At 29.9% G+C, this 22,198-nt stretch overlaps 2 protein-coding genes and 1 long non-coding RNA gene across 5 annotated transcripts in view; 2 read left to right on the top strand and 1 right to left on the bottom strand.

The window, feature by feature from the left end:
- Positions 1 to 823: 823 nt before the first annotated feature.
- Positions 824 to 2,890, top strand: LOC111623423. The gene is made up of 4 exons (XR_002756436.1): positions 824 to 882; positions 1,993 to 2,286; positions 2,392 to 2,482; positions 2,551 to 2,890. It is a non-coding gene; the product is annotated as an uncharacterized LOC111623423 (long non-coding RNA).
- Positions 2,891 to 6,847: 3,957 nt separating this feature from the next.
- Positions 6,848 to 9,265, bottom strand: LOC111623422. Of its 2 annotated transcripts, none has more exons than XM_023365994.1 (4): positions 9,135 to 9,191; positions 8,957 to 9,057; positions 7,114 to 7,235; positions 6,848 to 7,027 (listed from the first exon to the last, which is right to left on the bottom strand). In XM_023365994.1, exons 2-4 carry the CDS (start codon positions 9,051 to 9,053, stop codon positions 6,938 to 6,940), a joined length of 309 nt encoding a protein of 102 aa, XP_023221762.1. In that variant the 5' UTR covers positions 9,054 to 9,057; positions 9,135 to 9,191; the 3' UTR covers positions 6,848 to 6,937. The 2 variants fall into 2 exon arrangements, with proteins under 2 accessions (XP_023221762.1, XP_023221761.1); XM_023365993.1 differs by having other exon boundaries at positions 6,849 to 7,027; positions 8,957 to 9,061; positions 9,135 to 9,265.
- Positions 9,266 to 10,404: 1,139 nt separating this feature from the next.
- The window catches only part of LOC111623421 (iron-sulfur protein NUBPL-like), a 41,921-nt gene continuing 30,127 nt past the window's right edge, over positions 10,405 to 22,198 (top strand). For both annotated transcript variants that reach the window (XM_023365990.1, XM_023365991.1), the window contains exon 1: positions 10,405 to 10,503. In XM_023365990.1, the coding sequence (XP_023221758.1) occupies positions 10,411 to 10,503 (93 nt within the window). In that variant the 5' untranslated portion in view covers positions 10,405 to 10,410. The remainder of the gene's footprint in view (positions 10,504 to 22,198) is intronic.

The raw sequence follows: 22,198 nt of genomic DNA, 5'->3' as shown, positions 1-22,198 counted from the left end.
GAAATGAGAATTTAACATTGCGATTCGAAATTCTTTGTTGAGACTTCTTTAAAATCTCCGAACATTTTTGCAAAAAATTTGAGATTATCTATATACAGTATATATAAATGGACGTGTTTATGCCTATAGGTCACTCTGCAGCCAAAACTACACATCGCACATGAATGGTGTTTGTGTATGGTAGTAGCCCAAGTCTCCCATCGTGCACTATGGTGATTGCGTCTGGATAGCTATAAGGGTGTGAGAGATATGGGGTTTGAAAGTGGTTGACTTCGAAAATGTGATGACGCTTCGATGAAAATGTTCCAGTTTTTTCTAGAAAGTTCCAGAACCTAGAGGTGAAATTTGATAAACAGTTAGGGTACATCATGAAAACGCACACTAAGAAGGGATTTTTCGAAATTCCTCCGCGGGAGGAGAGGGAGAGCATTAAAGTTTAACCCGAAGAACGGCTTCTACTGTACTATTTTAGATGCAATTTTTTGTTTTTAATTACGTTTAGTCTTCATTGAGTACTTAGGTGTATTAAATTGATAACATTTCAGACATTGTTATAAATATTTTTTATATATTTTGATTTTTTTAACCAATGTTCNTAACCCGAAGAATGGCTTCTACTGTACTATTTTAGATGCAATTTTTTGTTTTTAACTACGTTTAGTCTTCATTGAGTACTTAGGTGTATTAAATTGATAACATTTCAGACATTGTTATAAATATTTTTTATATATTTTGATTTTTTTAACCAATGTTCGAACCGTTTTAAATTCAAATTTCTTTTTGCATATTGGTTCGATTATAGAACGATTGTAAACGTTCCAGAAAAGTTATCAAATTAAAAGCAGTTCGTTTGATTTTCGGAAATTCTCATCATTCTCAGCGGTAGGTGTTAAATAACAATTACTATGGTTGTTGAAATATTGAATGTAAACAGGGTTTACTTGCAAAATCCGCGCGAGCGAAGCCGCGGGTAACAGCTAGTAAATAAATAAAATAATAAAAATTGCGAGAAGCCATATGACGTAATGTTTGAATTTTCGGACTTTTTTAATTCTATTTCATCTTATTCAATTCCTATATAGTTTTGTTCCTTAGCTACGACAGCAAAATGATATACATTCAAGATCCATTACATCCGTATCATTCATAATTATGTTTAAAAAGTCATACTTTTTAAGAATAAATGACTTTCATTTTAAAATTTAATTTGTTCTCATTGAAAAATACAAATCCGATTGTTTTTTTTTGTTATAAGAAATAATTAATTTTAATGGAAATATAAATGAATTTTAAACTGACCATATTCAGTAGATCTATATGCAAACACATGATTATATAGAAACAATTAGTAACATAGTTTAAAAATCTCAGCCAAACTTTGTGTTATATCTTAGCTGAGATAATGAAAATAAAACAGTAATAATAAGATATTTTTATAGGGCATTTTACAATAATATATAATGTATAAAACTATAAAACTTTACATGGCGATTTTGTCAAAAATCAAATTGATTGGAAGTTTCTCAGAACCGATTTAAAATAAGTTTCCTTCAAACGTAGTTTTTATAAAATCTGCAAGTAATGTATTCACTCTTAGATAGTACTTAGCAATTAAAAATGACGAATAAATAGATATGCAAATTAGATGTTTGCTATGCCAATTTACTTGTCACTTTTAACAGTTCGATACTCCTATCGATTAATCAATGGGTGCTTCTAAATGACAAGCATCTAAGTAACCAACTTACTATACTTGGTCTTAACCACGATGTAAGAAGGAAAGATGAGGGCGATTTGTTTCAAAACCGTCCAAGGTTATTTATTTGGTAACATATTATCTATTAGAGAGCGCAATAATCGTAGTTGGTTGTTTTCGCGTGTAACTGTGTTCTATTATATTCATATGCATTAAAAATATAGTTATTTTGTTTAATTATGATTTATGACTACGTACGAAAAGTATTTTGGTACAATATTTCCTTTATTTTTTAGTGTTAAATTGCCTTTCTTAGTGCGAAACGTGCTGTTTAACGATGGGCAAAACATGGTTTGTGATTGGATGAAATGCTGGATTCGCCACATGTTCAGAGAAAGTAAGTTTATTTAAAGGATCTAAAGATCGGAATTATTACTGAAGTGGCGGCGAATGATTCCTTAGAGAAGACAGACTTTACAAATAAACTGATTTTGTTTTTGAAAGACATTTTGCACCCCACTTTATTATTAAAGACTGGAATGATACTAACAGAAGTATGCGGAAGTTTCTGGGAGTAAATGGAAAATTAGGTAAGCTTAAAAATTTGATGGTAATTTGTTTATTGAAGCTGTTTTACAGAATTTTGTGATATTTTGTTTTAGCTGATGCTAAATATTATTTCATGCATCTTTCAGATGACAACAACATAAGAATTTTAATATTTTTCTGATAGTCCTCATCTCATAAAAACAATCAGAAATCGGCTTATTAATGGACATAATTTACGTATGATCTAATTTTTTATACTTATTTAAATCATATATTTTTTAACAGCAATTTATATATTTATTTAGGGTTTGAATGATGGCATCATTAAATGGGAACATTATCAAGCTGTTCTTGCTCTGGATTCAAACAAAGCAGGATGCTTAAAAATTTTTTAACTCTTCAACAGCTGAGGGTCTCCGAGTCACTTTGATCTAGACCAGGGGTGGCCAAAAGGTGGCGCATGCGCCAAACGTGGCGCATTGGACAATTAAAAGTGGCGCTTCAGTTAGTTCTGAGCAAAATTGCCAGATTTGGCTTTTTTGCGATTAAGAATATTATATAGAAAAATAAATTTTTTATAATCTGTCTTGGCAAGTTCATTTGTTGCACAATTCGTTACAGTCTATTTTGCAGATAAAATGAGTATTCTCCACATAGTAAATTACAGTGTATGCATGTATTTTGAGTCTTGCGATCTTTATTTCCGATCAGTTTACAGGCCTGTAAATGGCCGAAAACATTTATTGTGATTAAAGTTATTCCAAGCTGATCTCGTTCTTAATGCCAATAATTGTGGTGGAGAGTAATCTTCACCAAACGAGTCTCTGGCAGCTATAGCACTGCCAGAAATAATGAAGCAATCACCCTCTCGTACAAGAGATCATTGCTGACTATTGTAAATTGGTGCTTCAATAAACTTTCATAAATTAATTAATTCAATTGCGTGATTAAGTTATTCCCTTTTCTCCCATAAGCGAAGCAGATTTATTCTTATCTCTATTTATCAACCCTAACATTGAACGTAAGACTGTATAAAAAGTGTTCGAGTTATATGGCGCATCTGAACTCGTCTGTCAAAAATTTTGCGCATAGTATGCAAAAGGTTGGCCACCCCTGATCTAGACTATAGATCTGATTCAGTAGTTTCTATATGACTGCAATTACAGACATGTTTTAACGGGAAAAATTAGTCAAGATCCACTTGATATAAGGTAAATTAAAGAATCTGCATCAACTGGATTATTTTTTGGGTTGAAATTTGAAAAAAATTTCAGACCTGTAAATTCTCACTGTCGTCGGTTTGTCTTTCCTTAATCTCGAGAACGGAGTTAGATAGATGAAAGACGAGACCAGTTATGGAAACCTTAGGTGCAGGAGGAGGTTCCGATTAACTATATACGAACTTTTGATGCAAACCGGAAGTCACGTTATTTCAATTCAAAACTTTTCCCCTGAAAGCTATTAGATAGATGACCGGAATGACTATTGTTAACGGAAAAGTACGACATACAGGGGCAAGCCACTACTAATTTGAGGTGGAGAGGATATATTTTATTTTTTACGTTAGTACAATTCGTCAAGCTGATGGGAGAAATGATCATCCAGCAGTATCAACATTTATACACTTATACCAATTGCTGATGATACTCTTTGATAAAACCACCCGCATATGGTAATTGCACTATTAATGAGAAAAAATCAGTTTTGGATTTGGCAGATTTCCATCCTTTGACAACAGAAACCTCAAGTTCAATAAAAGCCATCCACATTAATAATATATATATATATATAAAAAAGCTGGGTACTCTTAATTCAGACACCTCCAGAGTGTGATGCTGTTTTTGAATATAATTAAATAAATGAATAAATGATCGAAAACAGAAAATGTCTAGTCTCTAATTACTTTATCTCTATCTGCAAAATTCGCATTTACTTTATGTTTTTAATATATTAAAACAAAACTACTACTTAGCTGCTTGGTGTTTAGAAACACCAGTAAGGCCCGGGCGTAGAGCAGCAGATTTTGACGGTTATAGTATTGAATATAAATAAGTAAATAATTCCAAATATTGCATTAATTATAATTAATTATTAAGTCGTCTACATAAATTAATAAAGATAATGATTTCAATAATCTAATTACATTAGATAAATTAGATAGCTTTGATCAAGTTCATAATGCAAATATATGCCGATATGCACGTAATGTAATTTTTGATTAAAACAAAATGTACCATCAAGTGTTCGGTACAATGTTCATTTTCATAGTGACATTAGTTACTTTACAAACATTAATATAAACATATAGTGTAGTGTAGAGAAATATCGCTTTTTTTTGCATAAATGTTATATAAATCTACAATTCTAAAATTAATTTTTTTAAAACTATTTTTCAGACATGTAAGCATATAAAATGAGAAGTTCTGCAAGCATATCTCCAGGAAAAGTTTAGAGTTCATATGCGCAAGAAATTTGGATTCTTTGTATTTGGATTAATTTAATTTCGCAACTGTGGATAAATGGGTAAAACCACTGCGGGTCGTAGGTTCGCACCTAACTAACGTACTGGAATAGAGTTTACGGGTATTGTTTGCGTGTGTAACACCTAAATAAGGGCCAGTTTGCCTCCTACTATCCTATTGGAAGATCCCTTTGGAAGATATATTGGAAGATAGTTAATATTTTCACAAATTTTTAGTTAAACGTTAATAAAATCAATTATTCATTAACAGAAATTAAATAGGATTGTTATAGTGATTATTATTTCTGATTTTAGCCATGAGTATCTTAGATGATCTTATACTTTGATAATAAATATTTATATCAGTGCCAGATTCCAATGCTAGAGACTAATAAAATAACACTACTTTCTTTTGATATTGTAATGTTACATTTTAGTAATTTCTGTAACAGAATCTGTCGGTTTATCGGAAATCATGTACAAATTTCACTGATCGATTGGAAAATCAATTAGTTTCAATCTATTTTAGAAAATATTTTCAATGTTTTAAAATTAATTAATTATAACCTAATAAGAAAAAAAAATATTTCTATTTACTGGTGCTACTGATAAAGAATGTATCTGAAGAAAGGAATCTAATATAAAAGTTATTTATCAAATGCTTTCATTTTTCTTATTGGAATGAGAAATCAATGAAAAATAAATCACTTTTTGTCTTATATTTTATATTATTTTTATTAAATTCTTATATATGCTGACTGACTGTTAAAACATTTATTACACTTAATTGATTTCATGTTTTAGTATTAAAATATTTTAAAGTACTTTATAGGTCATACTTTAAAGTCATAATACTTTGAAACTTGGAATTATAAAGTTATAGTTTATCTTGATAACAAAATTATCAATTGACGGCCGAATGGTCGAGCGGTTTGGGTAAAGCCCACCACCGAAACCCTAGGAATTTATTTTTTAGGGGTGGTTCGTCCGGATATGTCGGTCCCAGTCCCTCACCATCCGGTTGCTCCATTGTGGGCTTGGTCGAACCTATAATGGGCATGCTAAAAGAGGCTCTCTTAGTGCCCACAGGGCGGAAAGAGTTAANTTCGACTTGGAAATTTTTTTGTTCAATAATAAATGTGAATTCTTCTTCCTGGAAAAAATAAGACATTCCCTGAAAATAAGACCTAGCGCATTTTTTAGAGCAAAAATTAATATAAGACACTGTCTTATTTTCGGGGAAACACGGTATACTACTTACTATATAGTGGATATAGTTAGAACAGTATATACTTTTTGTATATATTTTGCTGTATTATACAATAAAATAGGGGTTTTCATAGAAAAAATTGTAAACAGGAATTTTTGGAATATCCTGCAACTCTGAAGAACTTAATTTTGACTAAATTAATAATGCTAATATAGTATGAATACATAACTTTATTCGACATTGCAACGAAATTTAAAAAACTTTTTGTGGACATGCGCTTCGTTCTTTCCAAGCAGAAAAACATCAATGGACAATGATGCTGTTATTTTGAATATTGAAAGAGCATTCTGTTGGATCGTTTTTAACAGACATTGAAAAAAAATGACAGTTTACAAGTGAACGGTTGTAATAATATACTTCAACGCTTTTATTACTTTGTTCATACAAAGTAACAATAAGCAAAACACGATTCATATTACATGTTTTCTATATAAGAGTTCGATAAAATTTTTACGTACATTTTTTCCTATTGGTTTCTGAATTTCTAATTAGATCGATTTTACTTATTTGTCTACAAGTGGAATAATAATTTTATGCTTTATTCAAGTTAAGCTATGCTCTCAGTGCCCAAAAACCTTTTCGTTCCCGCGTTGGACAGGTTTTCGGTTTATTATAAGACTTAACAGAGAAAATCTCTTTCGTTTTGAGGAAGTTTTTTTATTTAGGCAGGTTTCCATTTACTCAGCTTCTGTTTTAGACATGTTTTACTATATATATAGCTAGATGGATGTAAATTTAGTAATAATACGAGTATAAGTTAAATAATAATAACTTAAATAGAAAATGTGTCAAATATTAATCAAATATAGAACTATACTAATACTTGAAATATTTTCTTCTATTTCTTAGTTTTTTCAGTGTAAGCAATAAATATATATTAATTTTATAAGTTTTATCTTCTTCTTATGAATTTCAAGGTAATAAACGAATGTTTACAATAAAAATAAATTAACTAGAAGAATTAAGATCTTACTGGAGCAGTCATTCGATTGAAAGCAAGACATTTCGCTTTTTCATTTCGCAAAGCTTTATTGATAATTATTGGATGGGGCTAAAAAAATATTATATTATAAATTAAATTATAAAATTATGTATTTTTTTAATTATATTTTTTCACAGAATTTAAGTTATGCTTACGTGTAACACTTTTTGAATATTAACTCTTAACGATTTGTTGCTTTGACGTCGCTCAATTATTTCTTTTCTTCTTTCTTCTTTTTCAATTTTAGAGTTTTCTCTGAACTCTTCCTGACGTCTTTCTGAAATTATTAGAAATAATTACACTTCATTATTCTTTATGTAAAGAAGTCAGTTACAGTTTGTTTTACGTTAATCTTTCTAGTTTTATTTAATAACAGTCAAATAAAATTGGAAAATAAATCATTTGATGTAAATATGAAAAACTGAAAATAATAGTAGCATAAGTTATTTATGCTGTTATTATTAAATATTTTATTAAGAACTAGCGGAGCTACCCGGTGTTGTCCGGAAAATTTGATATTCTATATTATTATTTATATATTACTTCTCCTTTCTTAGGAATTTTGATTTTTTCTCAGATTTCTGCTTTTATGAGATTACGAAGAAATATTTCAATCAGAATATATTTCATTTATCTGTAATAATCGATATTCAAATTTCGTTTGAGTTTTTTAAAAATAAAAGACCATCACTGAACAGAACTATTTTCACAGAATTATGGACTATTTACGACATTTCAAGACGAATGGACTCCAGATTCAAATTTTACTATTTACCTACAAAAAAAACATCTGCTTATTTTTAAGAAAACGCAATTTATATTGGTTTCTGAGCAGCCAACAAGATCTTGAAGCTAAATTACCAAAGATTTGAATTCACTGTCTGTAGAAGCTCCTATTTTGTTATTTTGCCTAAAATGTTATTATTTATATTTACTTTCATGCACATAGATTTTAATTGGTAATCGGTCAACCAATCAGATTTCTAGTTAAATGGACTGAAGGTTCAAGCTTGGTACCCACAAAAACCCTTAAGTGCAGTAGTTGTTTTGCGCCTGCTAACAGTGTGCTGTTCCAATAGTAACTTATGGAATGCCTAAATAACATGGTTTGATAAACAAACCTTTGTGGGAAAAGAATTGATATGTTTAAACAAAAAAATAGAGACTGCCGAATTGCCAAGGCAGTTAAGACATTAGTTTACCACTTAGGAAGACTCGAGATCGAATTCGGGCAATCAATCCCAGGAATTATTTGGGAATGGTATGTTTTGAATAAGTCGGTCTCCGTATTTTACATCTCACAGCCTCATTGTAGTCCTATTCGAACCTGTGATGGGTACAGAAAAATGGCCTATAGGGGAGAAAAAGCAAAATAAAAATAGTCGTCGACATCTACCTGGACGAGATGATAATCCTGGCATACAAATTCTTTCTAATTTTTACTCTAACATATTATTCACAGCCGAATTCTAATTGCTAAAAATGACACCTAAATCAGCAAAGGAGAAGTTTTTTCCTTTTACTGCTTAACTTTTCAAATAGTTGCGGATGCAAATCATTATTAAATTAAGAAAGATTTTCGATAACGTAGTTTATATATTTCATTTCATTGCGTAGTTTTCAACGATGTGTCAAATAAGCTATTTGATTTGAAATATGTATAAAAGTAATTTAAATATTTATATTATTCTACTGTAGATAGGAAGGACATTGCAAAATAAAAAGTAAAAAAAATAATAATAATAATTTTTACTTTTATTATATTAAGGAGCAATTTTTCTCGTTACGAGGGGGTTAATTAAAATTAAAATCTATGGATTCCACTTTCTGTGCGTTTTTCTATTAACCAGAAAATAATTCTATACAAACAAATCATAAACTAACTATGCATTTTTAAATTTTCTTCTTTAATCAAATAACATCGTAATATTTATATAGATTGTATCAATAGAAATGTTTATCTTCGTAAATAGTCATAAACAATTAAAACATAAAAACCTTTAAGTTTTAGTTTCATTTGTAATTCTTCAAATTTATCTTCAACTCCCCATTCGATCTTCTTCAAATTAATACTTTCCAAAGATGATGAAGACATTGTTCTATCTTATATTAAAATTATATTAGAACTTGATTTCATTATTTACATATTTTTTTGCGTAATAAATTTATAAAATACCTGTAAATTATTCAATTATGTAGACTAAATTTTTCACGAACTGAAATTACGATGATTTAATTTCGTTTTCTTAAAATATTTAACAATCGTTTAATTCAATTATGATTTAATAAAAATAGAAAACTGATAAATTATGAAATATTTATATTATTATATTGATATAAGTTCAATTATTATAATAACATGTATTTTTTTAAAATAAATGATGGACTAATTATATAATAAAAACGTAAATAACTATATAAAATAATTTTATATTAATATTTTATAGTTTTTTAAAACTTTCAGCCCTGTGGGCACTAAGAGGGCCTCTTTCAGCAAGCGCATTATGGGTTCGGCCAGGCACGCAATGGGGCGGCCGGGTGGTGAGGGACGGGACTCGACATATGCGGACGGACTACCCTTCGAAAAATTCCTGGGAATTTTTCTCCCCATTAGGATTTGATCCCGGGTCCCCCAGAGCCTACCGCTCTGGGGGACCTGGGATCGAATCCGAATGGGTCTTAGAACGATCGAATCCGTCGAATCCTTGACCGCTCGGCCATCCGGCCGTCTAATATTTTATAGTTTCTAAGATATCAGCCATAAAAAAATACTTCCCATAAAATCATTTAGTTGACAACCAGATGGCTGAGGACATAAGGCATCAGCCTACTCTGGGAGAACTGAGATCAAATTCGGGCGATCAACTCCTAGAATTTTTCAGAGATGGCCTATCCCGCATACAATATGTCGGTCCCCGTTCCTCATCATCCAGCGTGCTATTGTGGGCCTAGCCGAGCCGAACCCATTATGGAGGATTTAATAAATATTAAACAATCGTAGATAATTATGTACAATGTAGCGTGTTATTTAAATGAAAATTAAAATATTTCTATTTATTATTATTATTTTTTTTTGGAAATCGATAATATTTAAAGAACCAAACTAGTTGAAGTCGAATGCAAAATGTTATTACTACAATTATAAAATTTCCTTAGTAATTTTAAGTGAAGATAGAATTCAGAATTTTAATATCCATGGTTATTTATTCAATATATTCGCTTTGATTTAATTTAATACTGTATTGTAATATAGTCTATCAGTAGGAAAGGTTTTCCCCAAAGTAAACGGGTTAGAAAGAAAATATTAATTTTTAATATTGAAATTCAAAGAATATTTTTAGTTATAAATTAGTTCACAAAATAAATCTTTTAGAAATAAAATGAATAAAATAGATTTCTTTAGACTAATTTTTATTCGCCAACTTGAGTTGGCAACTTATGAAATACTAGTAATGGCGCGATTTGTGTTTTGCTGTATGTTAACACACGTGTTTAAACATCCAACTAGGTTAATCCGTTGGACGTCTTCGAATAAAATTCAGTTTGTAAGTTTATATTTCAGTTATATAAATTGTGCGATTGTGTGAATTAAATAAATTAAGTTTTGAAGTATAATTATTATTAAAACTGAAATTTAAATTATATCAAACCATTTTAATTATAAAATAATTGTGTAGAATCGCATATAATGTAATATTTGTAACTTAAAGTTGTTCGGAATAATAAATTTTTCTTGGTTAATGTGTACCTATGTAGTCCAAGATGGCGGCGGTTAGGTTAGGTTTAACTATATTTTTAGTAGACGTTTCCTTTTTTTTTTTATTTTTTTCAAAAACTACCGTGAATCAATAACTAGTGACATTTGGCACAAGGCGGCCTGCCGGCGGCTCCATGAATAGTCGGAAGCGCTGTCATTGGGGTTACCTAGGTACACATTAACCTTTTTCTTCCCTGTCATTGTACAGCACAATTTGAATTTTGGCGCAGACTTTAAAAGTATCATACTGGGGTTTATTTTATGGGCATGCTCTATGTACTCTGTTAAAGTCCCATAGGGTCATTCACATATGCAATCTTACCGTTTGTGTGTCTCCAGCGCCCGCTCAAGCATTTATGTTGCCCCGGGCAAAAAGACAAATTGCCGCCCCTTAAATTTATTTAGAGAGAAACATGTAATATAAAATTAACAATCTAGTAGTACAAAACAGTAAAAATTATAATATACCTGTACAGTACCTAGTTACAAATTGTTAACTATGTAGATGCATTTTTAATGATATTACAAAAATGTATTATTGTACAATCAAACAAAAAACTTATATTCTATAAAACTAAACAAAAGTACATCAACCATATTAAAATCAAAAGAAACTTTTTTCTCACTTTTAGCTCTGCAAACTATTTTATTAACTATTTTAAGTTTACTTGATCGACAGGTTCATGTGCAATGGCCAAAATGGCCAAACTATTAAGATGATTTTGCGTGGTAGTGGAACATAAAAAGTTTTTAATTAATTTTTATTTAGAGAAATTCCTTTCCCCCACTAGCTACAGTTATTGGTATGATCGGCAGTATTTTTAAGGTGACACTAAGGTTTGGAACAACATTTAACATTGTTGCTTATGCTTTCCTTTTGCCCAAAAGCCCTCTTTTATGGTTGTTTTCTTCAGAATTAAAGAATGCAAATATTTTCTTATCTTTTTGGCAAAAATAATAAATACGAAATTTAAATTGTGTGGTAATTTTAGCCACAGAAAAAAATTTGACAAATATAAATTTTGATTAATTAAGTATTCAACTTATAAATATTTTGTCACATTCACAACCAAAATGCTGCCCTTTAGATTTGCCGCCCCGGAGAAATGTCCGGGTTATCCGCCCCTAGAGCGGGCCCTGGTGTCTCTATTGTGGCCTAACTTGTATTTAATATTTTGTTTGCTAAAAACAACATAATGAAGTTTTTTTCTTTTTGGGTAAAATTTCACTTAGATAGTCCCTAGGGAGTGAAGGTCAGTTTTTAGCACATCAGTCTATTCATCAGTTATTCATCTATATCAGAGGTCACCAAACTTTTTTCACAGTGGGACACATAACCAAGAGAATGACGATTGTGTGCCACATAACCACTTTGTTCAATAGAGTATAGTGAATACACACAAAATAAAGACAACATATTTATTTACCAATACATTTTCATTTTCATAAAGGGGATGAAGACTNTTACACATCTAATACAAAATGATATAGTAAATACAACCCCCAAATCCGCGTCCTTTCTGATTTATCCCCCTCCCGCAAGAGCCTACTGAAAATTGCAAAATTTAAAATCCTTTAGCTCCCACCCTAATTAAGAAAATTATATAATTAATATACCATACGAACCGGGCTGAAGAGCTCTTTCCACGGATGTGTAAACTAAAATGGTATTCCAAGAATAACATACGAAAAAGCACACGAAACCAGGAGCCACAACTGACACAACCTTACAGCTTGCCATTGTAGATGTCACTTTATTTACCAATACACAAATATGATCACTGCAGCAAGCTTGTAATCTCTTTTCTTAGAAATTTCATTGCAGGTACTTAAGCAGGCACAAAAGATGCTCTGATATCCAGTCTCAGAAAGTTGCCAAACTTTTTATTTCACTGATTTTCCCTAAAAATTACATTACTGTCAGATGCAAAAATCAGGTTGGACCACTTCTGGCATTTTTACTTACACTTATTTTTATTTTTTCTACATAGTAAGTTTACCTACAAACTATGATATTACCATATAAGTAATTACATTTTACCTCATTTGTGGTACACTGTGGCAGTGGGCCGTAGTTTGGTGACCCCTGATCTATACTGATACCTGCAATGGTTTTTAACTATAATTTTATTCTAAATTTAAATGAATATTTTGTAATTTTATTAATAAATGTTTTTATAATAATTTTAGATAAAATTCATTTTATATAAGAGAAAATGGAGAATTTATCATATTCAGAATGTGAAGAAACATTTGAAGAATTGGAAAGTGCTCTGTGGAAATTATGTAGAAATAGTGATGATGATAATAAATCTTCAAATTTTATAAAGTCAGTTGATAATTTTTTAGATTTTTCTGATGAAGAAAAGCAAATAAATAATATCAAAATAATTTTCAGTGATCAAGAGAATCAAAAAGATACAATTGAATTTATAAGCAGTGTAAATAACACTGATATATTAAATTCATCAGAGAAAGAAAAAAACTTTCCTAAAATAAAGTTAGATATGGAAATTGATAAAAAATCTAATAATGAAACATGTGATTTTAAGAATAATGATTGCAATTTTATTGTTTATAACAAATCTTGCAATTCATCTAATAAAGATATTTCTATTTTTACCAAAGATTTAAAAATGCAAAATAAAGTTATAGAAAAACCATTGTCTTTTCAGAAAACATCTATTAAGACAGATGATGCAGTTTTCTGTAAAGAGTTGTTAGTTTCTCCTGCTATTAAAGAAAATAGCAAATTTGAATTTAATACATTATCAAATTGCTGTCTAGAAGATAAGATTATTTTTGATAATCAATTAAAAAAATACTCTGAGAAAGAAAATATTTTTGGATCCAAAGATAAAGTATTTGAAGACCATTTTAAACTAAGACCAATAAAAAATGTAAATTCATTAAAAAGATCATTTAGTGATCAGGATAATGAAAATGATTTTATTGCAGATGATACTGTTGATCAGGAGGAGAAAAAAATTGTTCAAAATGAATCAACTCTTACAGCAAATACTAGTGCATATTCTTTTGCAGAATGTATAAAAGAAAACAGTTCCAATAAAGAAGAAACTTATAATAAATTAACAACAAAATATACATTTGAGAAAGATCTCCACAATACAAACAGTGAAGATCAATCAGATTATCTTACTTTATTTGTTGATGAATCTGATATTTGTACAGACAGTTCTGAATCAGAAGATGAAAAAAAGAAAAAAGTAGATAAATCTTTCAGCAAAAGTATATCTTTAAAAAAAGGAGGAGGAAAAAAATTTTTAAATAAAAAAGATACTACAGAAATATTTTTAGTTCAAGCAGAAAATAAGCAGAATTGTTTCAGGAAACTTGGTAATGAAAGTGTGAATAAATCATATAAAATTAATCATGAGTGGAAAAATATTGAGAATACTTCCGAAATATTCATACAAAATGAGAATAAAAAAATTATTAATCCATGTTCAAATAGTAATGAACAATGGAAAAGGAATGATTCATTTTATAACAATACGTTTCTAGATACTGTACAAAACAGTGATGTAAATGGGAGTCTGTTAATTGATAAAGATTGCCACAAAAATTATTGGGGTTTTGAAAATATTCCTGATCCTTGTAGAAATCTTACTCAACATTGCTTTAGATTAAATAGCATGAAAAAGAATCTTTACAAACCATTATTACACAGTAATAAAAGAAAACAAGCAGTAATATATGAACCACAAATATTCTTGGATAACAAAAGACAAAAAATTGAAATTGATTCCTACGCTAAAGTTATTGATCAAAATGCCAATTTTGGAAGACAACTATATTTCGAAAAATCTGTTGGTTTAAATCATTTATTTCAGTTCAATTATATAATTCCAGAATATATGAATTATCAAGCAAACTACATGCAAGTTCCAAAATATTATCTATCATCATTATATACAAATCGTTTTATATAAAATATGAATCTAGAATGGTGAAAAAATTAGTCAAATTACAGAATTGTTTCAAAAAGAATAAATATTTATTCAGGAATGGTAGGAATATATAAAGGAAATTTTCTAAACTGAACAGATATGTTAAATTTTAATTTTATTTAAATATTAATGATCTTCATAAAATAATAATAATATATACAAAAATAATTTAAGTCCTAAAATATTGGAGAAAAGCAATATGACTTAGAAAAAAATGAAAACATGCATGATGATTTCTATTATGAAGTTGCATATTTATCATTGTTTATGAAGACATATTTTGTAAAGTGTTTGAATATTGGAAACATTGGCAGAAATCCTGTGCTCCCAATGTTATTTATTATTTGTTTTTAACATATTTTTGAATTAATTTAGAATTAAAAGAACTTCATTAATTCTATATTCTGTTTGTTTTATTTTTACATATAAAAATTTTATTTATTTCATTTTTGTGATGAGTTATGTAAAAGTTTTTGATGTATAATTTTATTTTTTTTTTGTTATTGAAGAAGCCTCTTTTATTTAGCAATTTTTTAAAACACTTTTGACAAGCTTGTTAAGTGACTATTACATATAATATGTTTGAATTATTAAATAAATTAATTTATTAAAAAATGTAACAATTATATTGTAAAAAGTAAATAAATATTGTAAAAAGTGATGTGAATATTTTCAATTTTAAGGCTTTAGGAATAAGTTAATCTGTGAATTGTTTAAATGTTTTAAAATAAGTTTAAAATGTTACATATTTGGTAAATTGTTTGTAGTAATCAGTATTTTCTGCTGCAGAAACTACAGGAGATAGTGATGTAAAATTACTTTATTTTACAATAAAATTTAATGAAGTTATGTTTTGTGTTACTAGAAACAATGAGAGAGAAAAAATTTATGAGTAGTTGTTGATAATATCTTTAAATTGATGATTAAATTTTGAACAATTAAACAATAGTTAAATTTTTTGCAACAGTGAAATTTGGAATAAGAGTTTTTTTGATGATTAGAATTTTGAAAATTTGTAAATTGTTGATATGATATAGTTACATGAATGTATGAGATATTAAAGAATTTAATTGTTGCATATCTTTATTAAATTTGAAACATTGTAAGGCTGCCAAGGATACGTCTGCATGTATCATGTTGATTGGATATGTACTGGATAAATTAAGAATGACATTGATTTGATGGCTTACCAAGGAACTTAGGATTACTAGGTTGTCTGAAAAAGGGCAAGTAGCTCAAGGTTCTGGAAAATGCAGCTTGATATATTGTAGTAATTAAGTGTTCATAAAAAAAAAAGTGTAAATTGAATTTTTTCTTCATAATATGTTTATAATGTGAACTTTACATGTAGCTTGTGTGTGCGATTTTACAATATGATTAACTTGAAATGTATTTCTTTATTAGAAGAAAAAATTTTACTTTGTAACTTGAGATAAAGATTACCATTTAATAAGAAATACAATACAAAATAAATGTTAGAATGAATCAAGTTTAAGAGAAAATACTTTTTGGATTTCTAATAAAACAAATTTCAAAATTTTATTATGTGTTTTATGTTAATAAATAAACAAAATAAAATAAAAATTAAACATTCCAGTACATTGATATGATTAAAATTTATAATATCAAGTAAATAAGTTTCAAAAAGATGTTATCTAATAACTATTTCATAAATATTTTCTAATGAAGTTATATGATTAAGTAAACTTTCTTTTTATTACAGAGAATATGCAGTTGTATAACAATGTAGTTTTTGTTTTAATTTATTTAATAAAAATATTGTCTTGTTTTTGTAAAGCAAAAATGTTTGCATTAATGTAAAAATTTTCAGGAATATATTGAAAGTATTGTTTTTGTTTAAAATAAATTTCAATTCTAGTATTTGTAAAGAAATTGAATTCTTTAAAGAAAATAAAATAATTTTCTGATGAGTTGTGTTTATTTTTATATCAATATATTTGTATGGGAAAAAAAATAGAAAGCAGTTTTTCATTTTCATAACCCAGCTGAGGTCGAAAAGGCCAACAATCTATAGGGGTCGCTGTGGGTCACCTCAACCCACATTTTAAATGTTAAATTCTATTTTAACTATTTAACTTTTTTCACTTTTTTCTTTTAAATATTATTTCTCATTCTGTTTTGTAATTTAATAAACATATTTGTTAACTTTCTAATACTTAGTTAATTATTTATTAACATTTGAATTTAGAATTGTTAGAATGTTAGAATTTTTCAGATACTTAAAAATTTCTTCAAAATTTAACTATTTAAAAAATTTGAAATAATTAATAATGATAAAAAATTATTTTTATTATAGAATAGATGTGGCACTTCACGATTTAAAAAAAAAATTATATTTACATTACATTGACATATCAAATTTCTGCAAACATCAATGGTCGCTGTGGGTCACCATGATCCCAAAGAGCCATTTTCTTGTAATATGTTCTGCGAAAGTGAAAAATGGTTATACGTTCCGATAATAACAAATAATATAGGCAACTACTGAGTCACATCAGTCTGCTACTAAGATAGATGGGCCTCACTCGAAGGTATAGCCCATAAAAGAAACGGAAATAAGAAGAAAAGTTGGCGNGGGTTTGTGGATCATTAGACTGGTTTTCTGGAAAATGCAACTTTAAAGTATCGATTTCATTAATTAAACAAATCAATACCGTCAATGTCGGTTTCACTACTTGAATCGTCTTTAAGCTTCAGATTTAAATCCTAACCAAGTTAAAATATCATTAATTATACTTAGACCCATGTCAGAAGAATTATTAACAAAATAATTGCAATTTGATATGCGATACAACTGTTTGAATGCGTACAAGTAAAAATTGAGAAGGAAGCTCTGTGGGGATTCCCTATTTTCGCCAGTCCTGTCAACTTCTGTAATAGCGCACGACTATGGGTACTTGGCTTTCGGGCGCCGCCGGATGGTTCAACCTGCCGACAGACGTTTCGCATTGGATCTTAATTGTGATAAATGCCAATAGAGGCACTGTTAACGCTAAAATATAAATAAGAATATAGTAATTGTGTGCCAATCGAATTTTTTTCTCCATGTGAAGATATTTCCTATGCTATAAGTAGGGTGGGTATTATGACAATGACTATGAATATTACGTGACCGATCGCTCAATTTGCCGCCCCCTGGACGTGCTGCCCGCGTGCGGTGCACGCCTTGCACGCCCGCTTACGGCGGGCCTGGTCGTTACGCTGTCTTGCGTAGTTGGGACAGAAGAATATGATATGCTTCGGGTCTTCTGTAGTATTTTCAGAGCAAGGGCAAAGCCCATCAGTTATATTTAGGAACCTATGAAGGTAACTACGAAAATTGCCATGACCCGTGTACAGTTGGGCCATATTAAAGGAAACATTTAAGTGTGATAGCTTTTGGTGGTGCTGAATGTTAGACAAAAATTTATAAGTGAGCCTGCCATTTGGGCAAGTTTCCCACCTGGATTGCCAGCTCTTAAGAGTATGTGCTCTCATTTGATTGGTCAGCCAAACTGGTGGAATTGAGCTGAAGGAGTAGTTTGGACATCTTACCGGAGTGGTGCGTGCTAACAAATCAGCTCTTTCGTTACCTTTGTTACCTGAGTGACTTTTTACCCACGCTAAAGTTATGTTGTATTTTTGTTGTAGCTGATTGACAAGGTTTATGCTTTTGTAGATTGTAGGGTAGTTTCCGTTCAGCTTTATTAGTTGCTGCAGTGCTGTTTTGCTATCAGTAAAAATCGTTATTGCGTTTGTCTGGTATTTCCATGCGTTTTGCTGAATCCACTCAAGTGCCTTCAATATTGCCCAAGATTCTGATTGATTCACCGTGCAATGCTTTTCCAGTTTGTATTGTGCTTGATAAATGTGCGTACCATTTAAATCAACTATTATTGAAGAACCGACTCCGTTTTCGGACTTGGAACCATCTGTATATATACATATACCATAAGGGGTATCCATCTCTTGTAGATTAATATTGTTATCAATAGAAAATTTGGGGTAAAATGTGTGCGGTTGGGAGGTTTAGTCAAAGTTATGATTTTGGATGTAGTCCGCTATGTCAGAGGCTGTGTTGCTGATGCTAAGTCCTTTTATGTTGTTATTAAACTTTTCTCTGTCTATTTCCTTTGTGGCAGTGAGTCACATCAAAAAAACATAATTATTAATGATTCAGCAAATCATAAAATAGGGGGTGCGGGTCAGAATGGGTCATGCGACCTCTTTCGGGGCACTGGGCATCAAAGTGACAATATCTACGCTCCCTGACATGATTTAGTGCACCTAACAGAAAATGGCAGGAAAAATGAATAAAACACAAGAACAAAGCAATCAACACCGATTGCTTTGTTCTTGGATCACCTCTTATGGGAGCTGGTGTCAAGGATTGTCTCTCAATGGAGGCAGGTGAAAGGTTCACCTGTTTGTTCCTGACAAATATAAAGGTTGTCTTCTTCTTTCCAGCTCTGCCTCAATTTTATCACAATACAATAAAGTCACACAATGTCCTACTTTATTTCTATCTTCCAATAAAATATAATTTAAACACAGGTTTTCTTTATAAAAAGCAAAGCATGATAATCATTTGTGTCTTTTAAAAAGAACTGTTTAAAAATTATTTTATTGGAAGATAAAAAAGAAATTAAGATCAAAAGTCAGGAGTGGCTATAGTTGAAATAGTTCAAAATGCATCACTGTGTATATTTCTCATATTTTTAAAATAACATTTAGAATAATTATAATGTTAAAAAAGTAATGATTAATCTATCAGCTATCAAAATCTCTTAACATTAGTCCATTAAAATTAAAAGTTTTTAAAGAATTAAGATATGAGTAAAATTATATAATAGTGATCACTACTTACTATGATTATATAAACAATAAATTCACAAACACAATTTTTAATTAATGCCAAATGATCTGCAGGCTATAATTATGGGGACTGTATTTTTCTGGAGAAAATAAAGGACAAATCAGAAATTGTTTCATAATAAAGCAGGTTGCATTTGTTTCACTAAAATTAAAAACTTTGTAACATTTATTATAAGATATAAGCACATATATAGCCTTTTAAACAATCATTACTTTAAAAAATTTAATTTTGATACTTTACATAAGAATGAACTTTTTAAAAAATTCATAAAAGTTGTGCAATTTGTGTCAGAATTGCATTTGGTATAAATGTTCAAATTTTAATTGGGTTTTTTCACCAGTCTAAGTATTGTTTACTAATGATATATTCATTTGATGGTAGTGTTAGATTTAGGGAGACATAAGCAAAATTCAATGATTTTTAAAATTGTTTTAAGAGATACATCTGTAAAATATTTTAAAATTTCAACCCATCTAAGTCAGCAGGACTTATCATTTTGTTGCTATTCTTTCATCTTTTCACTGGTGACAACTTTTAATACATGAAATTTCAGTTCACAAAATAAAGGACAAAATGGCTATTTTAGAAAAAATAAAATAAAAGGCAGAGCAATAAAATAAAGTATTGTCCTCTTAAAGGACATATGGTTGCCATAGCTATAATAGGTAGGGGATGTAATATGACTAGAGGTAGGCAGTTAAGCCACCTACCTCTAATCCAGGGGTGTCCAGCCCGCGGGCCGCATGCGGCCCAAAACAAGTTCCAATGCGGCCCAATAAACGTGTAAACAAAACCGACAAATTCTTTTATTTTTTTATTTATTTATTTCAANCCTCTTTCGGGGCACTGGGCATCAAAGTGACAATATCTACGCTCCCTGACATGATTTAGTGCACCTAACAGAAAATGGCAGGAAAAATGAATAAAACACAAGAACAAAGCAATCAACACCGATTGCTTTGTTCTTGGATCACCTCTTATGGGAGCTGGTGATTATAGAATAGATGTGGCACTTCACGATTTAAAAAAAAAATTATATTTACATTACATTGACATATCAAATTTCTGCAAACATCAATGGTCGCTGTGGGTCACCATGATCCCAAAGAGCCATTTTCTTGTAATATGTTCTGCGAAAGTGAAAAATGGTTATACGTTCCGATAATAACAAATAATATAGGCAACTACTGAGTCACATCAGTCTGCTACTAAGATAGATGGGCCTCACTCGAAGGTATAGCCCATAAAAGAAACGGAAATAAGAAGAAAAGTTGGCGAAGGGGAAATACAGGTAGATAGTAAAGATTAGACAGGATTAGCGCCCCCATCAGGACTATAATCATACGTATTTCTTTTATTTGCAATACAAAATAGCATTTATAATACATATACATAAGTGTACATTGTAGACGTTTTGTATATAGCCACAATCGATTTGGAGTTTCTGAGAAACATTAGTACAAAAATACAAAATTACGTTAAACAAATATGGAATTGACAAATATATACAGAGTTTACAAAATTAAAGTTTAACCGAAATTAGAAAAAAAAAAAAAAACATTTTGTAACCGTACATATAAAGCTTATCATAATAATAATAAGAATAATAATTGCAAATGTATAAAAAGTATGGTACAATTTAATTGACACCCGACATTAATAAATTCAATATTAGGCTAATTTAGGATTTTTATGTCCTGTACGAATTTCTTTAATGCTTTGTGTATCTTCTTGTTTTCAGTGAGGATTTTTAGTTCACATGGCCAAAGTTCATTTTCTGACAGGATCACTGCAATAAGGTCGTTACTAGGGGCGCCGCTAGCTGTTTGAACGCCCGTGTGCAATACCGATTATGCTGCCCCCTGTTTAACTACGACTACCTGCGCTGAGCTTGCCAGAAAGGCTCTTTAGTGTTGTCTCATAAGGGTGTGAAAAAAGAAAATAAATACTTTACAAAAAAAAACTATTTATTATTACTAAGTTATTTTTGTTTACTTAAGTGTAAAACCATATAAATATTTATCTACAGAAATTGAACTCTTCTTGGCTTTATGTTTGCGAAATCTGCTATCAATTTTCTTGTATCCAAGCTAAGATTTCGTGTTCAATTGAAACTGTAGCTATAAATTAAATTACTTAGTCTTTGCTGTTGCATTGTTGATCTTAAATAGTTTTTTTTATAATTTTTAACTTTGAAAAGGACCTTTCACCAAATGCAACTGAAACTGGCAATGTAAGTAATATTCTTAGTTCTATTGCTGTGTTCGGAAATGTTGAAATTAAGTCATTAGTAAAAATATATTGTAATGGGGTTTGTGGATCATTAGACTGGTTTTCTGGAAAATGCAACTTTAAAGTATCGATTTCATTAATTAAACAAATCAATACCGTCAATGTCGGTTTCACTACTTGAATCGTCTTTAAGCTTCAGATTTAAATCCTAACCAAGTTAAAATATCATTAATTATACTTAGACCCATGTCAGAAGAATTATTAACAAAATAATTGCAATTTGATATGCGATAGAACTGTTCGAATGCGTACAAGTACAAATTGAGAAGGAAGCTCTGTAGGGATTCCCTATTTTCGCCAGTCCTGTCAACTTCTGTCATAGAGCACGACTATGGGTACTTGGC

This window comes from Centruroides sculpturatus, unplaced genomic scaffold, assembly GCF_000671375.1.
Source record: "Centruroides sculpturatus isolate CEXI.00-Female unplaced genomic scaffold, Cexi_2.0 scaffold190, whole genome shotgun sequence".
In the NCBI taxonomy this organism is placed as follows: Eukaryota; Metazoa; Arthropoda; class Arachnida; order Scorpiones; family Buthidae; genus Centruroides; species Centruroides sculpturatus.
The sequence above is the reverse complement of the archived record's forward strand: the minus strand, read 5'-3'. Positions and strand labels throughout refer to the sequence as shown.

Excerpts from the sequence above, each read along its gene's own strand:
- LOC111623422 (XM_023365993.1), bottom strand. The coding sequence starts at position 9,053 with ATGTCTTCATCATCTTTGGAAAGTATTAATTTGAAGAAGATCGAATGG. Across the intron at positions 7,236-8,956 it reads AATGAAACTAAAACTTAAAG|AAAGACGTCAGGAAGAGTTC; the intron begins GTTTTTATGTTT and ends TAATAATTTCAG. Across the intron at positions 7,028-7,113 it reads ATATTCAAAAAGTGTTACAC|CCCCATCCAATAATTATCAA; the intron begins GTAAGCATAACT and ends ATATTTTTTTAG.